At 45.5% G+C, this 25600-nt stretch overlaps 1 protein-coding gene across 1 annotated transcript in view; it reads left to right on the top strand.

Annotated features, from left to right (window-relative positions):
- Positions 1–926: 926 nt before the first annotated feature.
- The window catches only part of LRIG3 (leucine rich repeats and immunoglobulin like domains 3), a 45162-nt gene continuing 20488 nt past the window's right edge, over positions 927–25600 (top strand). Inside the window, exons 1-3 of the mRNA XM_074374636.1 lie at positions 927–1439; positions 7142–7213; positions 7524–7598. Of these exons, the coding sequence (XP_074230737.1) occupies positions 1222–1439; positions 7142–7213; positions 7524–7598 (365 nt within the window). The 5' untranslated portion in view covers positions 927–1221. The remainder of the gene's footprint in view (positions 1440–7141; positions 7214–7523; positions 7599–25600) is intronic.

The following is a 25600-nucleotide window of genomic DNA, read 5'->3' as shown; positions in this document are numbered from 1 at the left end:
ATGTTTCCAGATGATCTCTGAAGTCTCCGCTATTTCCTGCGGCCCCAGTCACCGGCTCGAGTTAAGTGAAGGCACAGACTTCACTGCGAGGTTCTGTACACCAGAATCCACCCCTGACGGGGGAGCAGGCAAGCAGGACTTCTAGCCTGGTAGCACAATCAGGATTTGTCATCACTCAAAGCACAGGTGGACCATGGTGCATATATTAATGTTTCCTCCAAGGTCCTTGTTTTCATTTGCCTTTGAAATATTACTATGACTATTTTTATTACTTTTACCTATTGCATGCAGTCTGTGCTTGCCACCGCGGTTCCTTAGAAGGTCATTTCCCATCATCTCCCCCCCAAGTCTATCCAGTGCACTAACGCTAGCTATTTGTAACTCAATACACCATTTCCAATACCATGACTTTTACATTTTATTATTCTTTTTACCTTTGGAGCTGACATACGGGAAAAACCCGACCAGGGTTAATGTTAAATAAAAAAAAAACAACAACCTGCATTTTCATTTAAACCATTGTTTCATCTGATTGGTAGGATAATTAATACTTGCTTTAAAATCTGGAATGAAAGATTTCCTAATAACTTTACTCCCCTGAAGTGCCCCAAAATACCTCAACACCGAGACCTGGCCTAATTTTTTGCTCACTTGTTAGCTCACTCCCTTTTTCTCTTCAAGCCCATTTGATGTATGTTTCCCAGGACGTCGCGGAGACTTCTGGCCCGGGAGGCTGGAAAATGTAACTCCGACTTTCCTGCAATCTCGGTCGCACTTTCTCCCGCGCGCCGGCCCAGGGCGGGAGCCGTGTTGCTGTCACGTGGCCGCGGGCGACGGGCCCGGCCGGCCAATGGGCGCGCGCGGCCCCCCGCACGGCCCGCCCCTCGCCCCCGCCGCGCCGCGACTCGGCGCTCCGCCGCGAGGAGGAGGCCAAAAAGTTTCTGCGAGGGAGTCGGTGTTTGCGCGCGCGGACGCCGCTCCTGCTGCCGCGCCGCCGCGGCCGGCCGTTCTTTCCGGGTTCCCTCTCGCTGCCCCGGGGCATGAAAGGGCTTTGCGGCCGGGACTGAAAGACCGGGGTTTACCTGCGGGCGCGAGAGGAGGGTGCGCACACGCGGCCCGGAGCGCGGGCGTCCGCCCGCCCCCGCCTGGAAGTTGGTGCCGGGCCCCCGAGTGCGCGCCCGCTGCGGAGCCCCGGGCAGAGCGAGAGGCCGCCGGCCCGCGATGGACGCGCCGAGGCTCCGCGCGCTCGCGGCGGCGCTGGGGCTGCTGCTGTGCGCGGTGCGGGGGCGCGCCGGCCCGGCCGAGGGCGACGGCCCTTCGGGGGTCGCCGCCGAGCACCCGTGCCCAGCTCCCTGCCGCTGCCTCGGGGACCTCCTGGACTGCAGTCGCCAGCGGCTGGCACGCCTGCCTGAGCCGCTCCCGCCCTGGGTCGCCCGGCTGTAAGTATTCTTCCTCAGGGCGGAGCGGGGAGCCGCTCGAGTTCGGGACCGCCGGCGTGGTGTCAGGATGCTCGGCACCTCCTGTTGGCCCGGGCCTGGAGCGGCTCAGTCTCCAGGAGCCGGGCCTCAGTCTCCCTCCACCGGCCAGTGCCCTGCGGGCGGTGCAGGTGGGCCCTGGGCGCGCCCCGCCGGCCGAGGGGACCGAGCCACTGACAACCCCGGGGGCAGAGCCAGCGTCCTGTGCGCGGAGCTCGCCCAGGGGGCTCAGATGCGCGCCCTGCCAGGCCTGGGCAGGAGCGGCAACAACCTGCGGCCAACTGGAGTTCGCAGTTCTCAACTTGAGAGTATGATCCCGTGGCTCGGTAGCTTCTAACTGGTTCAAGCCCCTTTCCCGTTCCCTTCTAGTAATCGAACGCGCTCCTTTCGTTTGGGAAGCCCCCTTAATAGAGTTCGATCACTGTCCACGCTGTGATAGACATCCTTTTGTTCCTTAACTTGGGCTTAATTTTGCGTTAATAAATTCCATAAATCCCTTTTTTCCCTACCAAATTATAGCACATCCTCGTTCGGGAAAGAAGTTGGCAAGACTGAACACTAGGTATAGAAGGGAAGGAGCTAGAGGGTTGTTTGTTTGTTTGTTTGTTTGTTTTTTCAGAACCCAGGGCGTGATTTCTGTGGCGTCTCAGCACGCCAGAAGGTTTAGGAGGGAGCGCTGGGTGCTATTATGCAAGTTTTGGGATGCTAGCTGTGAAGTCTGAGAACCTGAAATCACTGCCAACTGCGTGGACGAACAGGGAAGAAAATGTAGTTTAGTTGGAAAGGCTGATTCTTTCCAAATGTCATCTCCTTATTCTCTCCCAGCCCTAGTTTTACTAAAATTGCAAGATTTCTGCTAAATGTGAACAGTCAAAACTTTTTTTTTTTAATGGCTATGCTGTTTAAAAGAAACAAAAGTGCAGTCCATCCTTAATCCTTAGATGTGGGCCTAGCAAAATTGCAATGGAAATTCTAAACTCTAAAAACAACTCTAGTCGGCTCTCCTTACTACCAAAAAACAGTTTTGGAAAGTTTGATCAGGTGGTTTAAGAAAACTGTTTTTAAATCACTGTGCTAATCAGTGTCTCTATTTGTGAATTGTAGAATTGTTGACCATCAAAACAGCATATTCTTTGTGTTAATATATCTTAGTTTAATAAAAGATACAGGGAGTTTCAAATTGATGTGTAATCTCTTATCACAGGATGTCTTATTTAGTAGTTTTTATTACAGTTGAAGAGGAGATAAGGGCTTTAACCTAAAGCAGGAAGACTTTCAATTAGTTGTGGCTAATTCTGTTCAATTGCTGCTTGTGGAGGTCATGCTGCCTTATTCATGAAACATGAATGGCTCTATTGACAATTTATGGAACTGAACGTTTCAATGACTGGAGGTGAACACTTACGAATAATAGAAGGATGCAGAAAAGAAAATATAGTGCTTCCTGGGGTGTGTTTAGAAATGCTTAGCTCCTTCACCAAGTCTAACTTATATTCAGTAGTTTCTCAATGTTAAGTGGACTGTTGGATCAGGCCAGTGTGGAATATATTTTTTGTGTGTGAATGTCATTTTTAAAAAATTGAGTGTCTTCAAAAAAAAAAAAAAAACACACAACTCTATTGCTCTTGATAAGAAGTTGCATTAAACCAAAAGGGGTTTGATACCTATTTAAACATTGTCTTAAAAGTAGCTGACCTAATTAGGATTTTGTTTTGCAGATAATTTGGTGGCACACTAAAAACAAATTACAGTTTATTTGGTTAGCACAATCTTTAATGACATTTCCGCCAGCAGTAAATTGTCTCGGTACAAGTCCACATTCCTTAAATGGATGTGAAAATAAGTTCCACTTGTACAGATAAGCACTAGGTCTGTTGGCAGAAGCCCTGCTGTGATCGCTCGTTGGACAGCTCTGTCATTCTTGTACTTGTGTGACTTTTAACCAACTTTGTAGTTGTCACCAAGCCATGTGGTCCGAATTCTTTATTGTAAATGTTTCTTTCGTTTGTGCCTAACGCTCCAGAGGTCTCCTCTCCCCACCTTTGAAAGGAGCAGAAGAGTTATGTGGAATTGAGCTTTCACCTCTCTGTTACTTGATGTTTGGAAGAGGAGGCGTAAGATAAACTGCTTCTTAAATTTTACATAGTTAGGAAAAGCTTTTACGTAGACTGTTCCCAGTGTTCAGAAATAAGTAGAAAAATGCATATTGTTCTTCCCCATATCTTAACTTTTCCTCAGGTACTTACGAAAGTACAAGTGTGCCTTAGGACTAGTTTATGAGAGCACTCTGCAGAAAAAGTTTAGTGTCTCAGCATGTTAAGAAATTATTGAATGTACGTGTGTATGTATGTTTTCCCTTTTATTCAGTTGTAGTTTACAGTCATAGGAATCCTGTAATATGAAAATTTGAATCATTTGAGCTGTAAAATAATCATATTGCAGTTAGTTCTCTTTTCAAAAAGAAACTTTTAATACTTTTAAGGAAGGTGGCTCTTAAAACACTATTCGAAGTGTATATGCCTTTAAAGGCAGGCTTGAGTTTGCATCTAGTGTTTGTGCTCACAAGGAGTTCTGAACCCAAAGAGAAGGGCTAGTTAGAATATGTTTACTTAGCCAGCCAAAAGAGGGAAAAGTTGCTCTATTGTCAGTAAGAGCTTCAAGTGCTATGAAGATCTCACTGGAATTTCAGCATTATTTGTCTTATCACGTAGAAGGGTTTGAGTTAGCTGGGCTCAGGCAAAAACAATCCGAAAGGTACTTTCTGCTGGTGTGGCTTCTTTAGTGTCTGCCTGTTGCAAATCCTCTGGTCTGCACCAGAATTGGGGCTGGGGTTGGGGGTAATAGCCCTTATGGTTTTCACAGCTGTTTTTCTATATTTTCCAGACTACAACTTGAACATAGCAGGCTGATTTATGAGTCACTTTGGATCAGTGTCTTAAAACAGCTACAGCCTGGCTTTTTGTTTTTCAGCTTTCCAGATTTTTGCTGAATTAGCAGCTCTGCAGGCCCCAGTGGGTTTGATTAAGAAGCTGTGCTGGATTTGCATTTTAAAATTTGACTTGGAAGTCAGATTTCCCAACGCTAAAAGGAAGAAAATGAAAGCTGGAACCAAACACTGTAAATTAATTATTTTCCTATATTTATTCGCTTGCTAATATGCAGAAAGAGAGATGTCTCTCTACCATGTAGAGTTTGGTTTTCAAGTGTTTGGCCAGCTTAGTTTCGGGTAAATAGTTAACACCTCCCTGCCTCGCCACCTTTCCCATTTATTAACCTCAGTACAGAAAGTTTTTTAAGAAGGTTTCCTGGCAAGATGTTCATTAATGGAACTCGAAAAATGAAGAATCTTACTTCCTTGTTGAATGTAATGGGGTTCAAGAAAACATCGACACTGTACAACTTGAATAGATTTTTTTTAATGGTCTCACCATAGAAACAATACAAGGAAGATTTAGGAAAATGTGACATCCTTTGACTGGAAAGTAATCATTTCTGAAACATAAACTGTATTAAATCTAAATTTAGGTGCATTAGAAGTTTCATAGCTGTAAGTATTTAGCAATAAAAGTCACTTTAGGGTGATTTTTTTTCTCCCACATGTAATATGGTTTTAATAGTACACAAAACTCAGGACTGGAAGTGTGTTACAGTAACTGAAATGTTTAAGGTTTTCAGCTCCTGCTCCTGGATCAAGAATGAGTGGTCCCCAGCGTGTGCCCCGTTCTCTGAAGGCAGTTTCTCATTTTAAAGGTCTTTTGTTGGAGATCTCATCCCGTTACTGGTTAGGAAAAAAAAGTTAAAGCACTCCATCTTTTTTTTTTCCCCTCCTCACAGGATTGCCTGAGAAATAATCCTTAAAATGAAGTGAAGGGTGGAATTTTCGGTTTTTTTCTAATTAAAGAGACAGTCACCTGTATGAGATGCAAAGGCCAGATGGGTGCCCCCTTTCCTTTGAAAACCCGACTCAGTAGGGGGTGCTGTTTTAGGCTGGTGCATGGTTCTTTAGTTAAGTGGGTCCAAATGAGACTTTGTGTCGATTCGCTACCTCCCAGGTGAAGGGCTCTTTTCCTTGGTTGCTTTTCAAACCCGGTGGGAAATCCGTGACTGTCTGTGGTGCTAAAAGCACACAGGTTTTGTCTGAATCCTAACATGAGTTGTTGGGCTCACGGTTTCCTTGATGAACTCCAGATGGACGTGAGCTGGGCTGGGAGGGAAAGTGTCTGGCTCCAGCGTGGGGAGCGTGCACAGCAGTGGTTGTAATTGCAGGATTTTTATAGTTTAAAGACTGTGCCAGGTTTTTTTCATGTTATAACTCTACCAGAACAAATCTACTCATGTCTGTTACTGTCTGGTAGGTCTCTAAGCAAACATGTTTCAAATAAAACCTTTGCAGATTTTTTTTTTTTAGGTGAAATAGAGAAATCCAGATTTCTTCTCAAAACAAAAATTCAAAGACTGAACGGGTCTCTGATTTCTAATTGTTAACTAAGGGATGTGCATTCAGTAACACTGCCCTTCTCTGAATGTGAGTTCTCTGCCTTTTTCTTTAGGGGGAAGGTAATATTTTTATGTATAACAAATGGTCCCTGCTTTTCTCCAGTCAAGTTTGGGTACCTCTGACTTTGGTCATTTAAAAATCTTCACCTGTGAACACTGAAGGAATTAATCTAGTAAGGATTGGTAAGCCTCTTCCAGTGGGAGAGCTTTAAGCCATACTGTCGGTCAGCCTGGTTTTCTATAGCTGTTCAACCACTTCATTTTCATTAGACCATTTTGAAGGCACTGATTCAGTGTATTGACCAATGCAGTCAAGTATTTGCCAGATTTTGTTTCACGCTTTGAATCTTAAATCCTGAGCTGATGTCCTCGCCTAAAATGTTGCAGACGTAGAAGTTTTGTTTTGCTTTCTTATAAATACTGATGTCCTGTGGAAATGGTTAGTATTAGATGGAGTCTCTGAGTTAGGAGCAGATTTATTTTAATGACTAAAGAAATCTGATCACAGGTTTCTGTACAGTTTTCTTAACTTTGTTAGGTGGTCGATGTGGCTTAAATTATACATTATATTGAGATACTGAGATTTGGGGAATTCAGGAAAACAGAGTTCAGGTTCCTACCCACTCAACACACATACACTCACACAGCAATACTTTAAATAATTTGGCGTCTTAACCCAGAGAAAGGAAAATCTGTGAAAAGCAAGTTCTACTTTTTTTGACTGCATTAAGGACACCAATGCTTAGTTTTATGATAATAAAAAGGTTTCTTTAGAGGTTTCAGGTTCAGCAACCTGCCTAATTAGCTACTTTTCATAAGCTATGACTTCATCCTATCGAGTTGGGAGAGAGGGGATGGGAGGGGGTGGGGAGTGCAAAGCAAAACAGCCCCTTCACAAAAGGTCTGTTCACCCTGGGCCAAAAAACATCTCCTGAAACATTTGCGGGCTTGGAGCATTTGAATCGACCAGCCTCCTAGACTAATTTTGTCCTCAGAGTTTGTATTTTGAAGTTTGCCCTCTAGATTATGGCCAGGATGGACCAGTTATTTCTTATGTTGTCACTGGTGTTGAGAGAGAGACTTCATAAATCTACCCTGTCTCACACTCCGTTGAGCGCTATTCGTGATTTTTGGAAATGACTTACAGTTTTATTTTTGTTCTCTTGTAGGGACTTAAGTCACAACAGATTGTCTTTCATCGAGGCAAGCTCCATGCGCCGCCTTCACAGCCTTCGAGAAGTGTGAGTTTAGTCATTTTCTGTTTGAGGTTTGAATAAAATACACTACCCATCACACTGTTTAATTGTAAAGAACATTTGGGTTGCAGTAAATGATTTATAACTTCTGACTTGGGAGGGGTCTTTAAATAACTTTGTAAAGTTTTCACCTTTATGTGTTACAGATTACATAACCAGCTTCTCTCTCTCTCTCTCTCTCTCTCTCTCTCTCTCTCTCTCTCTCTCTCTCTTTCTCTTTCTTTCTCTCCTCCCCCTCTTCTCTCTCCCTGCCTCCCTCTTTTTTTTTTTTTTTTTTTCTTTTTGGCATTTGTAGGAAACTGAACAACAATGAATTGGAGACCATTCCAAATCTAGGACCAGTCTCAGCCAATATTACACTTCTGTCCTTGTAAGTGAACGCCAGCAGGATTTCACATGTGTGTTTGCAGGGACCATGGGTAGTGCCTCCGTATGGGCTAGAGCACAGATCTTACAAGCAAAATATGCCGTCTTTACATCAGTTGGCTTACTTTCCAGCCTCACTCTCACTCTCCTAAATTTTAAAGTATGGTACTAAGAACGCCATACGTTTTACTGTCGTTGCTGATCTGGTCTCTAAGATCAAAGAAGCCACCTTCACCCCATGGAGTGATTATGGTAGACTAGGACCTTAATTCTGGTGTTACTCAACGGTTGGCATGGGACCTGTGGATTAGGTATTACGTGGCCCCGGTGGAAAATGATCGGAGTTGTTCTGGGATGAGAAATGGGAGTTGGTACTAAAGCATTGGGGTATCCTTTTTGAAGTGTGGCACCTGCGGTGGAAATCAAGGTTCACAAACATCACATCAAATATCAGCTTTATACAGTTAAAGTTAAATAAATGATTGAAGTTAGAAATACCATTGCATGTTTCTTGCAAATGTGAGTTTTCAAACAGTATTAAAATTGTGTGAAATTTTCTGTGTAAAAACTGGGCAGGAGACAGGTTTATATTCATGCATCAAAGATGTTTTGGAATAATTTTGACTTTCGGCCTTTAAAGGTAGCATTTAGAATGAATATGGTTTAATTTCTAACATTAAGTAGTTTACCACCTTAATCTTGAATAATTTAAAAATATATTTAAGCCACTGATGTTAAAAATGTTTTCCTCCTTTAAACAACTTACTGGAAAACCACCATTGTTTGCTGCATCTGGGAAAGGTGTTGGGAGAGTTGAAATTATACAGTAAATTTCAGGAAAGCTGTTCAATTAATTAAAGTGATCACTGCCCAATTGCTTACATCTGGTGATTTATAGAGGTTTGTTTTTACTGAGGGCCCAGGTCAGCTAAGTCACGGGTGCAGCCGCTCTGTCTGCTTTCCTCTGTTTGAATAAGAACTAAGTGACATTTGATACTGATGTGGTTTTTCCAAAGATCAGAAACAGAAAGGAATAAAAGAAAAAGCCGTTGGTATTTAACAAACACTGAGTTTAAAAAATCTCTTTTTGCTAGCATTAGTACGTGCTTTCTTTGTCTTTCCCAATTGCTTAAAATTTTAGAGTCTAAATGAAGTACTGCTTTTGTTATCTTCAACATCTTTAGCTATTCTCATTTGACCACTGGGGCCTATTTAAATCCCAGGGAATGCCACTTCCTTGCCCTGGGTTTCGGCAGATTCTGTCAGCATGGCCGAGGGTCTTGAGGGTCATTGCGTGCTTTGTGGCTGAGAGGGTCTACAGTGGAGTTTTGGAACCTGAGTGGGATGAGGATCATCTTCTCTTTGGCATGGTATGGAGTTGAAACCGTATGAACTTGTAAGGAAATTAGACAGCTCTATCAGAAGTAAATAACCTAGTGATTTTACACTGTGTTTTGCTGCAATTTGTAATTAGAAAACTGAAATGAAATCTGGGAAATTAGAAACCTTCAGTATTTGAACTCTTCTACATATTTTTGTGTCTCACTTCAGCGAGTACTGAGTGATCTTTACTGAACATGAATAATCTCACTTTCTTTCCCCTTCATTTGTTGTAGTACATCTAACCAAGGTTTGCTTTGTTCACTTTATAATGATATATTCTATTTGTTACCTAGACTACACAGATTCTGCACAAAGTAATTTGTGTGACAGGCCTGCTAATTGAATATGCAGAGTAAAAATTGTTTTCCTACCTATGAAATATCTTAAAAATTTTACTTCTCTGGCTGTTTTCTGCTGCAAATATTTTCTTCTGTAGGCTTCTTTGGGTTCTATAATACACATTGTGTCTAAAGCACTATTAATTTCTATCATCTGTTGTGTAGGGTAGACTTATTTTACTCAGAAGCACTTGAAAATAATCAGAGCTAAAAGTAAGTGCTTAAATGCATTTCTGAAATTTCAGAAAAAATTTGTTCAGCCACATAACATGGCTCAGATTAGAAATTTGCTACAGCACCACAATTAAATCCCGTATCTTTCCAAGTAGTCCCCAAGACTGTTTGACTTTTATTTAAAGAAACTTTTTTTAAACATTTTGTGGAGGAAAGCATTTTTCTGGGTAATATGCACAAGTTAAATAATTGGAAGGCATGTTAGAGAAAAGGAAACATCATTTGTAGTCTTGAACAAAGGGTTTAATGTCGGTGCCCGCACTGTTGCTGCTCTGTGTATGTGTGTGTGGGGGGGGGGGGTCCCTCGCAGCTGGAGGGGCTGGATGCAGAGAAGGCTGTACCTGGTGAGATCCTCCACTCCTCTGGCTTCAGGAGCCAGCAGCTAATAATGGGTCAAACGTCACTCCATGTCCAGCGATGAATTCGGTTTGATGATGTCAGGGAAGCATCTTGGGATGATGGTTGGGTGAGCATTGAACTTCCCCACTGAGAAAGCTCATCTCTTAGATTTTAGGGATCTTTCAAAATGTAAAAGACCTGACCAGACTTGATTTCCTTTGAATCCCACAGAACACTAGCTCAGAAGTCAACTGGTATGCTAGGGGCAAGATGTGGTTTGTGTTTTGTGTTTATTTTTCTGAATTTCCCAGCCATGCATGGCAGGATGGTATGTTTTAAGGGAAGCAATGGAATAATTTTTGGAGTGAATATATCTTGTACTAAAACTGTTGACCTGGCATAAGTGAGTTGATTTGACCAGATGTGATGGTTCTGGCTTCTTGTGATGTGGCATGAGCTGCCCAAGCATTTGAAACGTGTGACCTGAAGTAGGTCAGGTTTGTAAGTTCTGTAAGTTCCGTAACGTCACTTTTGAACAGAAGACGCCTATTGGTCATTAAATAGAGCTGCTGGGTCCTGGCCTCCACACTGATGGTTTGCACTGTATTGCCCAACATGCAGGTATTTTGCCTGGTGTCTTAGACTGGAAAGGGTTTACGTCACCGAATGTCAAAGGGGTACCTAGGTTACTGGTTAAAAGTGTTTTCCTGACCCCATCCCTAGAGATTCTGAATTACTGGTTTCAGATGGGGCCCAGGAAGACCCATGTAACACATCCACTTTGCTGATTCTGATCAGATATTACGTAAATATTTCTGAATTACTGATAGAGTCCAGTGGATCATAACCAAACAAGACTTTCCTCATTATTATTTCAAAGGTAGATCATTTCTTCCAAGTCCATCATTTTCTTCATAGCCTGTCATTTCCCCAGAGACGGCAGTATCCTTCTAGAGAGGTTGTTATAAATATTGATCACTTCTGCTGGTGGGACCCCAGTGTGGGTGTTCTACAGATGAACGGCCGTTGAAGAGCTTGAAAGCAGAGTGAGGTGATCAGTTTTACTGTTGGAAAATGTCACTCCAGCTTCAATGCGGAGGATGGCTGGGCAGCAGCAGGAGAGGGGCTGGGAGGGGCCAGACGATGACGAAGCCACCACAGTAGCCGGGAGCAGTGGTGGCCCGGTTCTCCTGCAGCGCGGCTTTGGTCTGGTCAGTACAACAGCGATTAAAAGCAAAGCTCAAGTCAGAGAGCTTGCGGCTTGTTGCTGGCTCTGCCCTTTGCTTGGGCAAGTTCTGTCTGTCTGTCTGTCTTTGCTTCCTCCTCTGTAAAATGAGGATAATCACAGTGCCCACCCCGGCAGGTTGTGTGGATTGGGAGCGAGAATACAGGTGAAGCCACCTGGCACGTGCTGAGGGCTCAGTGAACTGGAGTCACAGTCACGGGGGGGGGTCATTCATTCAACGAAATTGTATTGCTGGAACGGTGCCAGGTTCTGTTTAGCGAGCTGGGGACACAGCAGTGAACAAAGCAGACCAACCGTTCTTACCATAAAGCTCCTGTCCTAGTGAGGGATGAGAGAAAGAAAAGTCAGAGAACAGACTTGGAGAGAAAAGATAACTTGGACAGAGGGATGATAGGCCGGGCAGTCGCCCTGCAGGGAGGCCAGGGAAGGCTGCTCTTTGAAGATTCACCAGATCTAACTGTGTGCCGGGTACCGAGCAGAAGAGACAGAAATCCCGCTTTCGTGGGGCTGACTTTCTCATGGATGGAGAAGGACAAAAAGAAAAACGAGATGTGGTCAGAAGGTGGTACGTGCTCAGGAGAAAAAGAGAGCAGAGAGCAGGTATCGGAGCGTGTGTGATGGAAGAGGGGGGCTTACAGGTTTAAATGGGGTTGGAGGGAGGGGGTCACTAGCCGTGTGACACTTGAACCAGGGCCTGAAGGGGTGAGCGGGAGTCAGGGGCCGTGTCCTGGGGGTGGCGGTCATCTCCTTAAGCCTCCCCCGCCCTCTCTGGGCCCATCTTGCTTTGTGTAGCCAAATGTTACATGGTCATGAAATGATTTGTTTATATTTTTCTCCACTGACTAGGATACTGACTCTTGTTTTCCCCAGCACTAAATGCAGGTATATGGCATGCAGTTGGTGCTTAATTAGTGTATGAATTGAATTAAGGAATATTTATGGAACAGCCACATGCACTTAGCATTATTCAGACAGATTATTATTATACAGATCTCCCCCTGTAGACTCAGTCTATACCAGACTAAAAACTTACAGTGGGAAAGCATACCTAGGTTTTACTTAACTTGTGTTCAGCTGTGCATGCCTGGTAAAACATAAAATAAAATAAAAAAATTACAACCATGGCAATAATAATAATTAAAAGAAAAAAACAAAAACCGAGAACTCATTTAAGTAGCAGAAGGCTTCAGCTCACCCTTCTGGCCAGGAGCCCCGGCGCTGGAGGGTGTGTGACGGGAGTGTGCGGGGAGTCACAGCCCCCTTTCCCGTTTGCCTTTCGAAGTTCGTATGTCTCGGCCCCCCGAGGATGACTTCGGTCTCCAGAGATACAGATGTTTCCTAGCCCCTGTGCCCAGCACGCATGTAAACTACATCAGGTACTGGGCTGAAAATTCAAAACACAAAACAACAAAGCAAAACACTTAATTGACCTGTCTTAACCCTGAAGGAAAAACCGGACCTACGGGAAATCAGTGAGACAGAGAGCAGGAGGGAGCATATGTGTCTGCGTGAAAACCTTTGCAGGTGTGTTCAGGGCCCTTGGGTGTGTGAGTGACAGTGGCCCTCCCCCATCCGCGGGCTTTGGAACCTGCCGCCGCGTGAGAGGTGGGCGGCCGTCACATGGTGCGTCCTCTTGCGCCAGGGAGGCAGGGAGGGGTGAGGGCCATGCCCCGCCCCCCCCCCCCCCAAGGTCTGATGCGACTGACATGCCCCGGAGAGCACTCCTGGGTAGTGGGCGATCCTGGCGATTCGTGCGGGTGAGCGGGGTTACTGTGGAATTCAGAGAAGGGGGTGACTTTGTTTTTTTCTTCTGTCTCGGAACTCCCACAAGTGCAGTGCGTGTGGTTCTACACTGGCATTTGTCACCGTCTCACCGCAGGGTGGGGCTCAGCGCCCCCGAGCCCTCCCCCCCACCCCGCCCCGCCGCGGCGCCGTCCCGAGTCTGGCACGTGGGGGCTCTCAGCGAACCCGGGGCGGAGAGAGCCACGGCCGGTGCGGCAGGGGGAGCCCTGAGCCGGGGCTGCGCCGCGCGGGGTTTGCCTCGTCTCGCTCCAGTCACCCGTCTGGCGCGGCAGAGCCCGCCCGCTCCACTTAGTTTATCTGCAGGAAGAGCGGGAGCCGTCGGCAGGTCCGTGCCGCGTGGTTCCGGGAGAGGCTTCAAGGCCAGAACGTTCGCGAAAGGGCCCTGGAGAGTGAGCTCGGCCCGGCTTCCCTTACGGTGGTAGGCGGCTTGCAGAGCGGTGCGTTCTTGAACCGGAGGTGGCCGCAGGAAGGCAGGACTGACAGACGTCATCCTGGCAGCCGCGGAGGAGGGAGGGAGAAAACCTGGCATCTGGGGTGAGTTATCAGCAAAGCTTTTGCTCTCTTCAGATAGTTCCAAAAAAATGTTAGTTAAATGAACAGCATTTCCAGCCCCGGAGCTGACATTCTATAAGCTGGATTTTGAGCTATTTAAAGTCGCCCCAAAATGCCACTTACAACATACCAAATGCTGGAGAACAGAGGAAAATAGCGGTTGTCTTTTTGAGGGGCCTTGAATAAGTAATAGGTCTATGGACCATGAGGAGATACTCTGAGGGGTGGTGCCCTGGGTGGCAGCAGCAGAGGGGAGCTGTCATTCAGTGCGCAGAGTGTGAGGGGGAGTGAGGGAAGGGGATTTGGGTCCAAATTGGGATCAGCACAGGCGTTTGACAGGTTTGGGGGAGTAATTGGCTTTTTTGTAAGCAGGGGAATGAAATGACTGCATTTGAATTAAGCACAGAATCTGCTTCTCTCCTTTCTTCCAAGCAGTCATTGAACAGTGCTTGTTTTCAAAACCAAGTTCTGTAGAGACAACTAGATAATATGACTTCAATAGTTAACAGTTATGACTCGCCAAATACTGTTCTCCATCCACCTTTGCACCGGCTGTGTTCCCTCACCCCTGCTGCATGTTAAAGCCCCGCCTCTTTCCCTCAAAAGGAAATCGGCCGTGGGGTGGGAGTCCTGTGGGCACTGGCTTCTGTGTGATGGAAAGGGTAGAGCTGAACTCGTGATTAGAAATCAGATCAAATCTATTATCTATATTGCTGAACCCAGCACCTTACCAAGTGGGAACTCCATCCATAAGTGTGCATTTCTCATTACAGTCTGAAAATAGGACTAATGAAAAAATCAGTTTGGAAGACTTAAGAGACTTGCCTGATTGTATGGCACAGAGTTTATTTAAGTAATTCATCAAATTCAGCTTATAACTTTTAAATCAAAATTGATATTTTAGTAGCTCACAGCTCAGAAGGAAAGCTACATGTACAGAAAGCGAGCATTTTTATCCAGTTTCAAGTAATGATGTAGCTAAGTGATTTTGTAACCATGAGGTAAAGCACAAAGGTAGAAACGTTTGTTTTTCAAGCCAAAGCCCATATAAGTCAGTATTTGAAAAGAGGTCACCAATTTGTCATATAAATTAGGGAAGTTGAGAAGCTTCAGCCAAAATTACAACTTAAGTTTCTACCCAATCAGGGAGCTTTGTTCTAATTAAGTGGACACAAACCATATCCCATCTTTACCCACGTGGGGGAGTAGATGAACCTGTGGAATTTGACCACCTTAACTGAGAAATTCATCCCCAAATGGTGCTCTACCGATGAGGATAAATGGACTAGTGTCTCCGTATGTGAAGGACGTTGTGTTAGAGGGCCGCCACCTTCACGAGTACAGACAGGCCGGACGATACCGTGTTTCATGGCCACAAGCTCGTGAAGCCCGAGTCTTACAAAACACACACATAAATCTCTTAATAGGATACGTGTAATCTTTTATTGGAATTTAAAATGTTTATATGTGATTTGCACATAGGGGAGCTTACGGTACACAGAGCTGTGTGCGTAATACTCTCTACGTTGATCTTCACACTTACTCATAAACCGGCCTCCAACATACACATTTGCTAGGTTTTTGAATTCTCATTTTACAGTGGCTGTATTCGAAACATGAATTTGTGATCGTGTCATGGCCCTTTAAACCCTTCAGGAACTTCCCATTGCTCTTTAGAGCAAAAACCCTGCTCAAGACAGGCAGTGCTCTGCGCGACCTGAATCCTCTTGTCCCGTCGGGCTTCTCCGCATCCTCACTTCCAGGGAGGAGCCAGCTCGTTCCTGCTCAGTCCCTTTGCCTGGAACACCCACCCTCCCCCCGCTTTCGCTAAGTCGCAGTTAGGTCTCCCCTTGCACATTTTCACACCCCCTTCACTTGCTGTGTCCACGTTATTGTCCTATGCACAGTCCCGTTTTCAGGTGTATGGCTGTGACTTTTTTAATGTCCATTTCCCCCACCAGAATGAAATGTTACAAAAGCTGAGATCATGTCTGTGTTCATCCCCGCTGTAATCCCAGCACGTGGGCTCAGTGCCTGGCATGTGGTGGCGCTCAGTCCATGTTTGCTGAATGAATGATCAAATCATTAGCCTAGTCCAAGTTAAGACATAGTTAATTGCAGAAGAAACCAGTCAGTTAAGCTTTCTGTTCCTCTGCCTCCACAGACACTTAAAACTGTTGACATTAATAAAAACTTTGTTCTAATGTGACAGCATTCTTAGAATTGACTTGATGATCCATTGGACACTTTTCTTTAATGGTGATTCTTGGAGCCCATAAAACTGACCTCCAGACCCTTAAATCTGACCTTCCGGTATAGCTGGTCCCAAGAATCCCTGTATTACCTGTGTTTGTCCTGAACCTGCACTGTTTTCTCACTCTTTCCCTCAATTTCACGTTAGCCATTTCGATTGCTGCGCTGAAGTGTCAGATACAACTTCTGCCAGGACTTCTCTGTGCTGAGCGAGGCCTGTGCTGCCAGGACAGACAAAACAGCAGGTTACAGGCAGCTGCTCTGCATGACTGGGGAGACAGGATTCAACATGTGTCCCTGTCCTGGCCTGGTTACTTCTCTTCCTTGTCTCTCTGTTTTACCCTCTCTGCTGTCTTCCACAGAGGTTCAGGGCTCTCCTTGTTGGTTAGAGACCCTAACAATGTAGTAGGGCTCTACCTGGTACCACCCCTTCCTTCTCTGGCTGAAAGTTGCTTAAGTGCTAAATTCAAAACATGAAAGCAAAGGTAATTATAAATATTAGCACCTCCTTCCTGGCACTTAAAATCCCCTGCCTGGCTATCTCCCTCCCCCTGCGGAAAGCGTTAGCAGGTAGACAGAGTGTTCTGCAGACCGAGGTTGAAGGCAGCATGAAAGATTAAGGTAATGTTCCTGCTGCAAGTCCCATACAGCACAGGATAAACATGGCACACGTTCTTGGGCTGTCAGTTTTCCTCCACACAAGCAATTTTAAATGTTTTTGTAACAAAACAAATGTACAGAGTTAGAATCAAAATGAGCATCATTTTTTAGAAAAAAAAAAAAGGTGCTTTTGTACTTCATTGCCGACAGCCATGTCATCCTGCACAAGGTACAGGCCTAGGAATAAGGGGCAATACTCTTTAAAGATGAGTAGGTGTTGGCAGAATCAGGACACTACCCAGTTAACTGTGCAGATCGCTCTTTTCTCATGTTCTCCGCCCCCTGTCTGTCTTGCTTTTACTTCTCCACCACCATCCCCATATAAGTATCAAGAAAAAGGTGTAAGGGGAGTGAGAAACAGTCTGCTTGTATCATGTAACCGGTCAGAACCCACGTTTGGTTAGCTTTGAGGGTCTGCATGCAATCCTAGTCACTTTGAATTGGAAGAGGCCCTTCTCCTGTGGAGAGAGCTCTGGTGGAGAGGTTGTCCGTCCTCCCCTTGAGCGCCCCCAGCGACAGACGCTCACCCCGGGGCGAGGAGCCATCCCTGCGGAGTAGTTCTAATTGCTGGGACTCTCTATTTATGGAGCTGAGCTCTGCTTTTCTGCAGCTTCCACCTGTTGTCCTGGCTCTGAGTGCGGAGGAGAACAACTTCAGTCTGTTTCCTGCAGCATAATACTCCCAAGTCTTAGCACGTGAGGTTTTCTGAATGCTTTCTCTTCTCCTGGCTCACGTTCCAAAGCCCTTTTTCTGTATGACATGGAGTCTAGACCAGCGCTGTCCAGGAGCCCTTTCTGTGGTAATGGAAATGTTCTGTATCTGTGCCGTTCGCCGTGTAGACACTAGACACGGCGGTACTGAGCATGTGAAGTGCAGCTAGTGTGACTGAGAAATTGAATTTTTTTAAACCCTTTTTTATTGAGTTATAGTCAGTTTACAATGTTGTGTCAGTTTCCAGTGTAGAGCACAATTTTTCAGTCTTACATGAACATACATACATTCATTGTCGCATTCTTTTTCACTGAGACCTACCACAAGATCTTGTATATATTTCCCTGTGCTATGCAGTATAATCTTGTTTATCTATTCTATATATGCCTGTCAGTAAGGAGTTGAATTTTGAATTTCATTTACTGTGAATTTAATGAGCCACGTGTGGCCAATGGCTACGGTACCGGCCAGTGCAGGTCTAGACTCTGAAAGTCCTCCCCTCACACATGCCGTCTGGCGTGACACTGTAGGACAGTGCCCAGAGCAAGGTATCTGGGATGTGGCCTAATGCAGAGTGTGGTGGGACCATGTGTCTTGACCAGAATACGGAATGTGGATGAAGCAGAAGATTATACTAGCTTTTAAAGGACTGTGTTGTGTTCTTGGCGCATATGGAGTTGTGGTCAGCTGAGCTCCGATGTCTGCTGTCATTCTCATAAGAATTGCTTCCCAGTAGGCCTTTTAAGATGATTGATTAAAAATTCAAAACACCGCCTTTCCCCAGCTGAATTTCTTTAGTCGCTTCTAGAACATGCTGTTAGTATGTTGAGAGGTTTGGGATCATGATTTGTCTAATAGATGGATTACACGTGTAGCTCTGTGGTATTTATACACGACCATATTCGTACAAACGTTGACAGCACAGGGCCACAGACAGACCTAGTATCAGCCACCTCGCAGCTGAAGGTCAGTGCCAGTCTGTGAATAGAAGGCCAGGGGTGCAGACTCACCTGCCCCAGTGGTCATCACCACCACACGTTCACAAGGGCACGTTCCATACTTGGTGAAGTCAAGCCACTCTGTGTCTGTGATGTTCCTAGTCCGTTGATCTGGAACCAATATCAGAAAAATAAAATGACATTAATTTAGCCTGATATGTTCATAAGAATTAATCCTCTGTATGGTAATGGTTTATTAATTTGAAGTTCAGAATAATGATGCCGTATTTTCTGGTTCATACTATCACCTTAAGGTAAAATTCTTTATATAGGCTGATTTTTTGTTAAAATGTCTAAGTTGAATGATGTTTCAGTAAAAAAAAAATTATAGTAAGTTTTATGAGGGTAGGTTTTATTTTGGTTCTTAGAGAAAAACTGATTTTATTCGCTGATGAGATTGCCATTGAAAGCACAGAGAACTGTATTCAGTATTTTGTAGTAACCTATAATGGAAAAGAATATAAAAATGAATCTATGTATGTATGACTCAAGCATGCATACACCAGAAATTGACACATTATAGCTGGCTATATTTCAATAAATTAAAAAAATAATAATAAAGTAGATTCCTTTTGAAAATGTCCTGTTAAGCCTGGTGGACGGAACACATTTGCTTCACTCTGCGTTGTCCTAAACCCCCTTAAGATGAACATATAGGACTAAGGTACACACAGACTGGAGCAAAGAGAGAACAAGAGAGGAGACAGTCCAAATGAGAGAGGCCATAAAAATTTTGCAAGCAAGTGCACAAGTTGTAACTGACTTAAAAGAGAGAAAGTGGGGTGGATCTCCAAAGAAACAGACACTTTCTTTTTGCTGCAGAACCTTAGAATGCTTCAGAAATTCAAAGTCAGTAAAGGGGGGGGTACAGAGAAGACTGAAAATGGGGGATTGTTGAAAACTCTTACGAGAAGCAGTCAGACCCCAGGTTCCTCCTCTGAAACTCACAGACCAGTGCCTGCCCCTCCCGTGATGGAGGCAGAAACCTGGAAGTTTACTCTCCTGAGGGTTGAAGCAGAAAGTCTTGGAATTTGGGACACAGGCCCAGCTGGGCAGGGGGTGGAGGTTGAGGGCAGCAGCTCCTGCAAGCAGGGAAGCAAAGTCAGACCTGAATACTGAGGGTGACAGTCTTCCCTCAGCTTACATTCCTGTTCGCCTTCCCAGACACTCGCAGTCATGCTCATCCCACCAGACTGGAGGTTGGAGGGTTTGAGTGATAAGACAGACACGTGTAGATCCCATTGTGAGATGGGTCCCCTGCTCAGCCACCTGTCGTGAGGCCCACCAGACAAGTTGTTACCTCACAGCCCTCAGCAAGCTTCCCAGGGCTGCTTTTTAATAGGTAGATAGCCAGTGATCACTGACTCTCGAAAGAGTTTCTGAGAATGAAGTCAGGGTCTGAAATCCATAGGAAAAGGGAACCAGAGAGAATGGAAGGAGAAGGGAACTTCAAAACAACCTAATCTCTCTGGAAAGGAGAGAGAGTATGTTATACTCACAAAATAAAAAATGCACGGTACTAAAAGGAATATTCAGAAAATGGGGAGGAACCCACTGAAGTTAAAAATATAGTAACAGACACTTTAACAAGGTAATAGAAGTGTTGGAATAAAGTTGAGAAACTCTCAGAAAAACCAAAAGACAAAGAGATGGAAAACAGGAGAGGAAAAGATGAGAAGATAGGAGGACCAACTAGGAAATCTATCTAACTGGAATTCCACAAAGAGACATCCATGGAAATAGACAAGGGGAAATTATCAAAGGGACAAAAAAATTGCCCAGAGCCAAGAAACATGCGTTTCTAGGTTGAAAGACCCCACTGAGTGCCAGCAAGTGAAAAAAAGAAAAAAGACTTGCACTAAGGGACGTTACTGTGCAACTTTAGGATATCGTGGTTAAAGAGAAGCTCAGAGAGGAGGAAAACTAAAACAGAAAACAGGTCACCTGTACGGATCGACAGTGGTTCTCCAGGCATGAGCCTCAGAGCATCAGCATCACCTGGGAACTCAGCAGAGATGCAGATTCTCAGCTCCCACCCAGACCTACAGAAACAGGAACCATGAGGGTGGGGTTCCGCAGGCTGTGCTCCAAGACACCCCTGCCCCTCGCCCCCCAGGTCTGATGCCTGCTGGAATTCGGGAAACACAGACTGAGGCACTGGCTCCTCAAACTCACAGCCATGAGTCCTGTGATGGAGAAGAACGATGTCTGCAGAACCCTGAGGAACCTGATTTCTCGTCTCAACTCTATACACCCGAATTGTCAACCCTAGAAAGACGTATCCAAGCGTGAAAAAAAAAAAAAAAAAAGCGCCTCCACACATGGTTTCTTCAAAAGCTAATGGAGGACATGCCCCAGGAAAGTGAGGGAGCAAACCAAGGAAGACTGGGCTGCCAGGCAGTGGGACTTGAGCGGAAGAGAGAGGTGAAGCCCGCGAAAGTGAGGCCACACTCTGTACGAGGCTGCAGTTTTATGTGATAAGTACTTGCAAATCTGGTCATTCGCCATGTTTGTCATCCAAATCCACAGCTCCTCAGAGCCGGAAGAGGTCATTTCATTCCATTTCCTCCCATTGAAGGGTGAGAAGATGAAGTATAGTAGATCGAGGCACGCTGCCAGGAGCAGAAGCAGACCCTCCTGGCTGGGGAGCTGTGGTGTGACCTGCTGCCTCTCCGAGGGCCTCCTTTGGCGGGTCGGCTGACGGAGGGACTCCCAGCTTTGCTTTTTCTGCCGTGGTCATCCCGCTTTCTGGTGTACATGCGCCTCTCGGACCACCGCTCAGGGAAGTCCCTCTAGGCCAGTCTAGAGCTTGATCTAGAGTTTTTTAAGACTAATCGAGACTGGTCGCTTCAGGGTCTTGAACCCCTTTATGTAATCCTGACTTCTGGGGAACCAGAGATGAATGAGAGATTCTCTTCACTCATAAGTGAATCACAAGCTAGTGGGGAGACTCAGACCCACAGCCTCAGCATTAACAGTTTATATTGGGGCATCGAAAAAGGTGGTTTTGTATGTGGCATAAATGGGGTTTTTACCTGTATTTCTGTCTTCATTTTCACACGTGTGATAATTGGCACATATTTAGGGCCCTGATTATTGGAGGATCTCCATATTAAAACATTGTGGGCATCTTTATTGTGTTCACAATCCAAAACATAATTATATTTTATGATGACCCGGCTCTTAGCACAAAGAACTGATTCTCTCCTCGCAGTGGCTCATTTGCTGCTGAGTGTCGCTGATTCTTAATCAAGAGTCTTTCTCCTTGTTGAAGTTCCTCAGCTGGCTTTATTCTTTCATGCCGCAGTACCGGCGGGCCAGTTTAAACATGTGGTCTTTTAATGAAACTTCTTAATTATCTTTTTAGAAAAAAAGACGCGCGGAGACAGTTTATTTTTATCTGTATGGGAGAGGTTCTTGGCTTGCCAAGTCTCTCTGTTAAAAGAAGCCTAGTATTATGGGGTGTTATTCCCGCCAAGGTAGTTTTCAAGGAAGCTTTTTTTGGGGGTGTAGGGAGAGGGGTTATTGTTGGAAATATAAGTGATCCTTAATGTGTTTGCAAAATGTAGTGTTTTCTTTAACAACTTGTAACACCTTTATAAATGGTGTTAAACTGGTTGCTGGCAAGTTACATATAGAAATCACTATTTCCTTGGGGCCAGGCTGGCTGTCCCGGTCAGTACAGCTAATGTGCTTGCTCTGTGGCCGTATGGAATGACCACAGATTCAGCAGTTTGTTGGCTGCAGTAACTGAATCGGACTTAAGGGATGTGGTTAGAGTAAGGCATTCCAAGAAAGGAGGGCATTGCAACATGTTAAAAAAAAAAAAAAGGTTTCAAATTGAATTTCTTTGCACATACCCTCTCTCAAAGGAAAACACCACATTCCTGTACCCTCTCTGAACAGCCACGCTTGTGTGTCTCCACACATTGAGCTGCAAAGCCTTAAGCTGCCTTTATGTTGTGTAATAGGTAAGAGACAGTAGAAACTATTGACAAATATTTCTTATTCACCAAGAAGCTACAGTTTAATTGGTTCAGGAATTCCAGTGTGAAAAAACCGATATTCTGGTTCCTCACAAAGAATATTCCACTCTGGAAATAAACTGACACTGTTTATACCCACTTAGGAGGTCATGAAGTTCTTCGGTGACTCTCACGCTTTCTAGAGATCACAGTGAGTCCAAAACAACCAGTCATCATCATCCCGAGCAGTCATGTCAATAACCTCGCAAGTTCTAGTTTACTGTTATTAATTTAGCCTGGGTTCACATCCATTGCAGGTGTTCAGAGTATCAGAACAAACGAACACGTTCCTTATATATGAAAATAACACAGATGTGCATTTTCCCAGTAATGACAGACATGAAAATGCCAGCACTGGGCTCTTCTGGCCAGTAGCATCTCACATCTGAGCAAGGAGGGACTCTAGTCTGCTTGAGAAGAGGACCCCACGCTTTAGAAGGCCTCTCAGATAAGCAGCATAAGACACTGCGGTAATGGGTGGAGTGGATAGGAACGCCAGTCGTGCTGGACCGGGTTCCAGTGTCCAGAGGCTGCAGGGCTGGAAACCTGAGCCTTACGTCAGGGGAAGAGGAGAGCATGGTCTGTGCCCCCGGAAACCAGGGGAGGAATGGCGCTTCGCCCCGAGGGGGTAGCTAGGCAGACCGTCACCGTTACCCCAGCACACCATCATCCATCCCCCGCCCCTCCCCTTCCTGTCCCCCACCCTTCTCCTGCCCCACTGCTCCTAAAATGCACGTGTGGGACCGTCGCCCCACCATTTGAAACCCTGTCCTCCTCCCTCTGCTTGACCAAGTGTCGGCTGTGGTTTACAGGAGCGCACGTGACCTGCTCTCCTCTCCTGCCAGCACCTTGCTCTTGCGCTTGGCCTTTCTCTGGCTCCACTGGTGAGCTCTGCTCCCCCCACCGGGGCGTTCTTCCCTGTCCTCACAGGGAGGAAGCCTTGCCTCGCTCTCACTGGCTTCTGCTCGGACCCTGGCCGCCCCCGCTGGGGAGGCTGTGCCGACGCCCACGCCCCTCCGGCTGGCCGCCTTTCAGGAGGCCGTCCTCTCTCCTCTTCTGTCCCTCTGGTGGCTGCTCCCGCCTGCCGCCTGTCTCCCCACCAGAATCTCAGTTCTGCGAGGTCAGGGACCATACCTGTCTCGTTTGCTGTCCCGTCCTCAGCACTGCCCGAGCAAATACCACCAGACAAAAATGGTACATCGGGCTTGCTTCTGCTTCCAGGTACTTGGCAGAGTGGGCTGAAGGGTGAAATTAGCGACAGAGGGAAGCCATTATTCTTGGGCTGAAGTACCTGGGCCTCCTGCTCTTCCTGTGGCCTCTGAGAGGCCTGAGGGAACCACGTGCATTCCAGTGACCAGGCTCCCGAGCCTGCATTCGTCCACAAGGGACTGATTATACTGGGCCTCAGCAACGGTTCGACCGTGGGACGCCCTGTACTCTCAACAAACATAGATGACCAAAGTATTCACGGTCCTTAGGATGGATTTGCACAAGGCTCAGACGCCTTCCAACACTCACAGTAAAGATTTCTGAACAATGGAAAGATGGCATTTCCACACTGAGGAATGGAAGAAGACAGTCATACACTTTGTTTTGTTTTTGTGTTAGAGCAGTGCACATTTCCTGCCAAAAAATATTAATGAACTACAGTGCTTTTAAAGTGTTCCTCAGTTTTGGCATTTGTCCACATTTGGAGACAAGTTAAAGCTGGGGTTGAATTGGATCTTTGTCTCCTAGAAGCAGCTATTGGTGGTTTGCTCTATTGTGAAGTAGGTTTATTTTGAAAGTTTTGGGCAATTAAAAAGATTTTTTCATCTAGTTTTTTAATGTAGTTGTCTTTTTTATCCCTTCTTGTTTGATATAAAGCAAGTTTGTTTTTTTTTTAACTGGTACATATCAGGTGGTTATTTGCCAGTTAGTCTGAGAGCGACCATGAAACTGGTGTTTGGATTTAATTCCATTCCATTAGAACAGAGTTAAAATTCTGTGATACAGGGACCATTATCCTGGCGGTTGTGAGTGATTTTTGTGCTGGGCAGCAGTGCTGACAAAAGACGCACTGTGCACGGTCCGTTTGTAACTGAACACTCTCACACTGCAATTTAGGAGGTGTGCAGTTGCGGAAATTGCTGGCTTTGGCCGGAGCATACTTTAACTGCAAGGAAAATTTTATCCGTCCCTCAAGTAATTGGCAGTTTTAATGCCTTGTTCATAATTACCTTATAAACAAACGCATGCATAAACCAGAGACTGTATGGCCTGTTATCTGACTCACAGCCTGATTTGACCAATGTGACAGATACCTGTGGGTGTTCCTCTCCCTCCCACAAAAAGCCAATTTGCTCCGTTTATTGCAGAAACCGATAGCTGAGTGTTTCTTTCTGTTGTTGTTAAATACAAGCATAGCTGTACTAGCCCCAGACAACCTGGGGGCCGAAACCAGTTGCAGAGTTTGATGGGAGGGACGGGGAGGGAAGGAGATGAGAGGGGGGGCACTTCATGGTTACTCTTCTGCTTGTGGGAGGACATCCTGGTAATGCAAACATTTGGGCTATGTATTTAAGAGCACATTTTTGTCCCCTGAAGTGTGGTTTTGTTTAACCCACACACCCTGACCCTAAGGCCCCGTGGCTTGTCTCCTGGACTCACTCCATCTCCGGGACGTAGAAATTGGCTAATTGTCTCACTTGCGTTTCCCTGCACCTCCCAGCTAGATCAAGGGGCTTATGCACAGATGAACCCAGATGTGGGAACAGTCAAAATCAGAGGTCATGGCTGACTTGACTCTAAACAAAGTCTGTAAGACTTTCTGGGGATCTGATGTTTGTGACTTGTGCATGGAATTGCTAGGTCCCCCCGCCCCCCCCTTTTTTTCCAACCTTACTATTGTCACAGACAGAGTTCAGCTCTTAGGATATACATCTCCTATGCTTGTTACCTTGTACTGGCTTACTTTTAAAAATGGAGTTAGATTTTCAGATGACTCGGATCGAAAAAGACAATTCCCCACCGTCTTTCAAAGTAACATATGGAGGAGTTTTACCAATATTTTAGGAAGTTTTGTTAGTTCATTGTTGTTTAAATAGAAACTGTACAACCTGTTTTTTCCCTTTATTATTCTCTTTTGTGGGGAAAGAAGCACCTGACATTTGCACGTATTCAGGAAGCTGGTCTTCTACCCAATTGGATGCCAAACATGTGCAAACTCCGGAGGGCCCTCTTACCCACCAAGGGTGCGAGCACAGGCTGGGGGGCCCTGTTTCCAGGGCATCCTTAGTGTTGGCATGATGGTGGCTCGGTGAGCCAGTGTGGATTCCCACATTATTTTGGAACCAAAAGTTCAGCATTTTTGCAAGGGTGGGAAGTTGCAGGCCTTTCTGGAGGTGCATTTTCAAGTAGGAGCTTAATTGCCAAAATATGTTTGAAACTGTTCTGTGGAACAGCCTTCACGGGTTGCTTTAGGA

Source organism: Camelus bactrianus, chromosome 12 (assembly GCF_048773025.1).
Source record: "Camelus bactrianus isolate YW-2024 breed Bactrian camel chromosome 12, ASM4877302v1, whole genome shotgun sequence".
NCBI lineage: Eukaryota > Metazoa > Chordata > Mammalia > Artiodactyla > Camelidae > Camelus > Camelus bactrianus.
This window is presented reverse-complemented; position numbering and strand designations above follow the sequence as displayed.